General features: G+C 31.3%; 1 protein-coding gene across 1 annotated transcript; it reads left to right on the top strand.

The window, feature by feature from the left end:
• The first annotated feature begins 2,515 nt into the window (after window positions 1–2,515).
• Window positions 2,516–6,700, top strand: LOC139493513 (hepatic lectin-like). Its single transcript, XM_071281996.1, has 5 exons — window positions 2,516–2,653; window positions 3,026–3,126; window positions 3,836–3,926; window positions 5,361–5,604; window positions 6,632–6,700. The coding sequence occupies exons 1-5, from the start codon at window positions 2,617–2,619 to the stop codon at window positions 6,645–6,647; spliced, it is 489 nt and encodes a 162-aa protein (XP_071138097.1). The 5' UTR covers window positions 2,516–2,616; the 3' UTR covers window positions 6,648–6,700.
• The last annotated feature ends 780 nt before the right edge of the window (window positions 6,701–7,480 follow it).

Raw genomic sequence — 7,480 nt, 5'->3', positions numbered from 1 at the left:
GATGTGACACGGTCTCCGCTTTTCATGGAAAGGGGAAAAAATCGGCATGGGAAATATTTAATGATGTTATCGAGGTTTTAGGGCGATTAAGTAAGAAACCTGTATTGGTCAGTTACGCTGATATGGAGTTGATAGAATCATTTGCTGTGGTTATGTACGACAGAACTACAACAACATTTCACATCAACGAATCCAGACTTGAACTGTTTGCACGCAAACAAAGACAGTATGACACCATTCAACCCACTAAAGCTGCACTGCTTGAGCATACCAAACGAGCTACATTCCAAAGTGGCCATGTATGGCAGGCAGTCACACATGATCAACATCTACCTAGTCCTAGTGATTGGGGATGGGTTAAGGAGAACGCAGATGGAATGTGGAGTCCTCATTGGACAGCAATTGCTGCCTCTTGCAAGGAGTTACACAAAAACTTGTTCTGGTAGATGTAAGTGTTACAAAGCTGGCTTGACCTGTACAACATTGTGTTCATGTAGCTGTTAAAACGGAATTCATCGAAAAATTTCGTAGATTATTACACTGATCAATCCTCCAACTGAAGCTATAAATCCCGACTTGGACTACGTTGGCTAGTTATATAATTGACAATTATATGCTCTTCAACTTCAAGTTTGTACTTTATTTTGCCATTTTAACTTCTTCTGATTTGATCTTCCACTGATAAGTCTTTTGCAGACGAAACGCGAGTCTGGCGAAAATACCAAATGTCAATCCTGGTATCTATGATGAGTTTTGTTTTAGTGAGTAAAATCGTAACACAATGTTGACTGCTGTATTTTCTATGATTTAATGTGTTTGAGTTTTTGATTGTGTCTTTTGATCAGGGACTTTCCGCTCTGAATTTTCCTCAGAGTTCAGAATTTTTGTGATTTAATTTATATATATATATAAGAGACTCGTCATCAACTGTTTTACATACCATGAGAAACCTTACGAGCGCCACTAGTGGGGAAGATAAAAACAATGTTTACCCTTTGGTAGCACCTGAGTTTTGTAAACAATTTATTTATAAATAAGACCTTACCAATGCAAATTCATGACAACACAGAAGCAATATTATAACACAAACATGTGTATTCAATATTTAAAACTTAAAGACATGCGTTTGTGTTTTTTTCTCATAAAAACAAGATATGACCAAGGCACTTATTAAAATCGTAAGGCACACAACCCACTATGATTCAAACAAAAAGTTATATGTAACTGTAAGATTGAAAATACTTGGTGTTTTAATTCAACTGATATTTTTATTACGTTAGAAGGACGTGTTTTTATAAAGATAATTTCTTGTCATCCTTTTTTGACATAGGGTTGCTGTTTATAATTTTGTACTCCGTCACGAGTTTATTGACCGTAATGGAGTATTTGTGTCACAAGTGAACCACCTTAGATCTTCGACTTATCAACCGGTTGAATGTTTTTCTATGAAGCAGACCTTATAAAACAGGGATGAAAGATGCCAGAGGGAAAGTCAAACTCATAGATTGAAAATAGACTGACAACGCCATGGCTAAAAATAAAAAGACAAACAGACAAATAAAAGTACACAAGACACAACATAGAGGACTTAGCAACACGAACCCCACCAAAACTGGGGGTGAAGTCAGGTGCTCTGGAAGGGTAAGCAGGGTCTTTTGAAAATAGCTAAAATGAAGCTTGTATCATCCTTAAATTTAATCGTCTATCATCTAGATGTCTTCTCACTTACACTTTGAAGTTTTGAGACTGTTGATGGCGTCTATCACCTTGATATTGAAATAACCTGGGCTTCATATTTACACTTATCATAGATGCAAAACAGTTTTCTTTTCATCGAATGCAACATAATTGAATTCGACTTATCACCGAATGATGGGTGTGTCTAGCAAAAATTACATTTGTGTTGGTAAATCTTTTATTGTCTGCATCGTTTCTTGTTTCTTTTAATTTTGATAATTGTGTTTTCTGTCTTTTTCTATCTATGCATTTGTTCATCCCGTTTTCACTTTTAACATATAGAAATTGGCAATGAAGGTCGCGGTAGAAACCTTAACTTTATGAAAAATTAATGATTTAAGTTTTCCAATTATGAAATTTTCATTTGTCTGCTGCAACATCTGAACAGCACCTGTCCATAGAGAACATGTGCGAATCGTATGATGACTTCCTTGATAAGGTATCGCACCAAGGGTTCCTAATGTGGAAGTAGGTATACGGTATACAATTAAGAGTTGTGTAACTTAGAAAAAAAATAATCTGTAGTCAAAGTATTTCTAAGTGGTACATGTACAAAATAAAACTATTTCCATAAATGCGTACTACATGTATTAATAATCCGTTCATTCGGGTTAATATAGTATATATATTCTCTCTTTTCTGAAATGTTAAAGTACATTCAGTGTATATGTATAAATGTACGTTTCACGTGAAGAACGAGTGACAAAAGTTTAATTTTGGAACACTAAAACTACGTATGTCACATTTTAATATGTGAATTTATAGATCCTTCGACGGACCAACGACATTGGTATCTTGAGGTTACTAGATGCATGTAATACTATATGAAGATAAGAATATAGATCAAATGTACTAGCTGTTATTTTCACAAGTGTCAAAATGGCGTCCATGCTACAAGTCCTAACCCTGTTGTCAGGTACGATGTTTCTCACAAACGAGTATATGTTTTATTTTGTACAGTTATAGTAATTTTTAACAGAAAACTAATTGTGAAAAGTTTTACAACCCCTTTAAGTGACATTTCTGATACATTGGTTTTATCGCACTTTCAAGGTCTGATATTTTTGCATGCATACTCATATTTTTGAGCTTCGGAAAACAACTAATTCTTTAGAAAACTCCTTTCGTACTCTAGAAATAAAAACCCAAAGTAAACAAACATATTACTTTTTCACGTTATGACTTGGATGGAAAGTTGTCTCTTTTACACTTATACCACATCTTCTTATATTTATATATTAATAACAAGTACGGTTTTTTAGAAGACTTTTAACATATTTTATTTCAGCTTCCATACTACTATCAACTGCCTGTGATCTTGGATGGACCTCATACAAAGGGAAATGTATTTATTTCAGTAACAAACAACTATACTGGAACGAAGCAGAGGTATATATCAATTAAGATGTATAACAAATATGTTTTGTATAACAAATATTGTAAAGTAATTAAACCCAATTTTTTAATACGGTTCCTTGTGTTTCTAGACAACTAAAGGAATTAACAATTGCGAATCTGTAGCATTGAGTTTGGTGGTCTTAAGTAAAGAGAGAGTGAATAAACCTGTTACGGAAAATTAGATTGAAAGTCCTCATTCTGACGGGATATTAATGTGTATTAAATATAAATCCTGAACGGCTGCTAAAAATTATAAGGGTTACACTTGAAAATGGCAGTAGTGCAAAGATGACCATATTTCTCAACCCCATGCATTCGTCTTGGGTTAATTTTTTTACTTGAACTTCAACTATGCTATTGCAAATTACGTGTGAAAAATGCCTTATATCATACAATCAAATAAAAAAAAAGTGTTTAATGATAATGCACAAAATTTGAAATAAACAAATCGATACATGTATGGGCCCACTTTTTAATTTTAAAGCTGCGACTTAAGTCCATGAATATTTTTTTTGGTCATTAATCTTAATTTTGTGTATTAAGTAAAATTGAGAGGCATGCTTATTTAGTACATACTATATATGCCATTGGGAATGCACAAATGTACTATGCAAATATATAGTTTTCTCTGATATTATTTATAAATATTTACGACGTAAATGTTTTAATATTATTAATCGTTCCTGTCATTTTATTTCAGGCAGCATGCGAGAAAAAAGGAGCCTATCTGGTAACGATTGACAGTGAAGATAAAATGAACTTCGTATCAAAATATCTCAACGTTTTTCAAAGTAAGAAAACAACTGTTATTGATCATTCAGTTTCATTTAACTCCGAGGAAAATTCAAACGGAAAGTCCCTTATCAAATGCAAAATCAAAATTTATGATTGTTTATATGATAGCTGAATCTATTTTCATAAATAAGCATTTTTCAAAAAATTGAAATGTGTATAACTTCTAGGTTTATCAGTTAACATTTACTCATTTTGAGTAAGATAATTGTAATTAACAAAGAAAGTGTTGTTTATTTAATTTGTTTTAAAGAAACATTTGATTTGTAACATTGTGTGAACAGATTTCAATATGATTTAAGCTAAGTTTAGTTCAAGTAAGCCTAACGGTGTCTCAGTGACGCAAATATTTAAAAAAAAAAGTTATCCGACGACGGAGTGCATGTACACGCAAATTGTAGTAACTTGCATTTTTGGTCATTAGACATCCTGTTTTTATGAAAATATTGAGAAAATTTATTGGCAACGTGTCTCGCCGATTTTCTTTTTCTATCATTAATGTTATTTAAATTTAGAGTAGCTTCCCTTTGCCCATTCTGTTAAAACTGCTATTTTCCTCGATGCATCTATGAAATAAAAAGAAAAGATGTACTACATGTATGTACAATGAAACACGTAAACATATATTAAACCAGAGAGAAGAGTAATTAGAAGTTTTCGATTTTAATATGATTATCCGATTGAAAAGAAAAAAATATTCTTTGTTTGAAAGTCAACCAAAATTTAGTTAATATCTGTAATCTGGAAAATGATATATTGTTAATTAATTAGTCCCAGCTGCAATCATTAATAAACTGTGGAAAATATACGAATACGAATATTTTATTCTCATAAACATACATAGTTACAGAGAAATTAGTATACAATTATAATACAATAATAGTGCATGCGTAAACAAATATGGAAAAGACAGTTCATTTAATTGTGTATATTAAACACAATTTAACTAACCAGGAGGGACGACAATTGATAATACATGTTTAATGAATCTTGCTAGTTTTTGTAATACAATAATATCAGTTGATGAGAATAACTGATTAAATTTTGCAGTGTTTGCATTTTTTTGACAATATTTCGGTAGCAATTTCTTTCTTTCTGAACTAAAAAAGTTACAAACTAAAATATAATGGTACTCATCACCTATTTCATTTGAGTAACATATAATGCAGGTTCTTTCGTCTTTTTGAATTTTATGCCATCTGCCATTGTGCATGTTGTATAATTACCCAATAGAAAGAAAGAATATGTTCTTTTCTATAAAATGTAACTTAATTAATTTCTGCAATGAGTAAAGTGTCTAAAAAATAAATATCATATGATAACCCAAAGGAAAAGGCAAAATTGTTCCTTTTATAAAATGTATAGTAAATAATATCTCTAATAAGTAATATGTCGAAGAAATACAATCATGCAGTGGTTGAAATATTCTTTAGGTTTCCGCTTTACTCACTTTTGGATTGGGTTAAAAGACGCCCCTATTGAAGGACAATGGCGTTGGATAGAAACTGGTTCTTCGCTAGGATCATACAGTAGTTGGGGACCAGGTCAGCCAGATGGAGATACCTCCCAAAATTGTGTGCAAGCAAGTTTGAACGGTACTCAGACATTTTGGTATGATGCCAGATGTGAAAACTCACATTCAACTCATGGAGGCTACTTTTACATTTGTGAGAAACCGTGAGTTATTTCATAAGTATACAAAAGTGGTTAACCACATCAGATCCATTTCTTTCTGTTCGTTTAGGAAGATGGAAAGTATTTTTAAGGAAGCAGTCAAGTGATGACAAGTTTGTAATCCGGATTTTTTTTCTCTCAATCAATTTTTGACCCTCGAACAACGGTATACTACTGTTGCCTTTTTTGACGAATCATCACAATTATTCATTCATTCAATTTGTTGAGTTGTGAACATAGTAGAAACAAGAGGCTCCTAAGATTTTGAATTGCTCATGCGTCAAAATTATATATCATATTGGTAATCATTTATCCTCCTTACAGCAATACTGTGAAACGAGGTTTTTCACACTCCAGTAGTCACAATCGTAAACATTTATTGATGTACTATTGAATTGAACCATACACGCTATTAATTTATTTCCTTAGTTAAATTATACTTCATAGTTATTGATATTGATTTAAGATGGGGGATTCTGAAGTCCTTGTTAAAGTAAGAGTAAAATGTACATGAATTTAAAGAAACAAAAAGTGATCATGGATGTGATACATTGTCTAAAGAATTATCGCCTTTTGTTTGCTTTTAACAAATCAGAGAGTTTAAGGGTCTTTCTGAGGTGTAAGTAAAAGTATGTTTTCATCCTCTGAAGGATTAGATGTAGATATATATAAACAACATTGATGGAGAATGGGGGCATTGTTAATGACTTAAATAATGATTATGTTGAAAATATAAATAAATGCAGGTGAAAATGTAAATACTATATCTAGAAAAAAGCGTAGTAAATATAAAACTTTGAATTTATTTTGGCTAGTTATATTTTAACGGACGAATACATCTCTGTAGAACATAGCAGAATTCGGATTTAAAACTTTGAAATGCAATTATTGTGCAGACATTCAAACTTAATATAAACAAATAATCGTAGTGGAAGGAAAAGACAACAACAATAACTCGAGACATTTTGCATTTTCTTTTCGTTACATTTTGCAAATTAATCTTTTAATTAAATGTGTTTAATACTTTCAGGGATACAAGCAGTTAGACGAAGAAAAGATTTGCTGAGAGGTTTTCATTATTAAAAAAGTATATTTTCAAGTGGTAATCTGTTATGTTATAATAGCTTAAAAAAGACGTAGATAAGATATCTAACAATGTATAGCTAAATAAATAGAACGGTCGGCACTGATTTAAATTAGTGTCTCTTCATGGTTGACAGTCTTGAACATTGAAAAATGCTAAAACACTGCTTATTGGTATTTGTTGTTATATATTGGCTGTCACTGTCATAGAGCCCTATGAGTACGAAAAACATAGAGATCTATTTTGTCAGAAAACTGTCATACATCCAGAAATACTATCCACACTGATCTGTGTCCACACTTTCAAACAGCACTTTTGACCATAATAATAGATATTGGAAAATTCAGATATCCGATTTGAATGATTATATTTATTGTATTATGATTCTTTTAGAATTACATGTTTTTGATATATTCACTGCAGAAAAATCAACGGTATTGATGTATATTGAACATATTTTCAATTGACCATCTAATCTAGTATCGAAAATGGATACACACACAACAATACAAAAAATACAAAAACTTTCGAAATTAGTTTCAGTTTTCGAAAAAAAATAATATAAACGACTGATTTAATTGTTTAATGAAAAAATCATTTACATTAATTTACTAAGATGAAATATAAAAATACCACACATTTATTTATTCATATATTAATAGTAAATATCGCATAAAAATCGTATCAAAATTGTAATTGCTAATACTTATTACAGCAAAAAAGAGAATAAAGATGTCAAAGGGACATTCAAATTCCTAATAAATTTACAATATTATGGATACAAAAGAAAAAGAC

The sequence above is a fragment of the Mytilus edulis genome, chromosome 10 (assembly GCF_963676685.1).
Source record: "Mytilus edulis chromosome 10, xbMytEdul2.2, whole genome shotgun sequence".
NCBI classification, from domain to species: Eukaryota; Metazoa; Mollusca; class Bivalvia; order Mytilida; family Mytilidae; genus Mytilus; species Mytilus edulis.
This window is presented reverse-complemented; position numbering and strand designations above follow the sequence as displayed.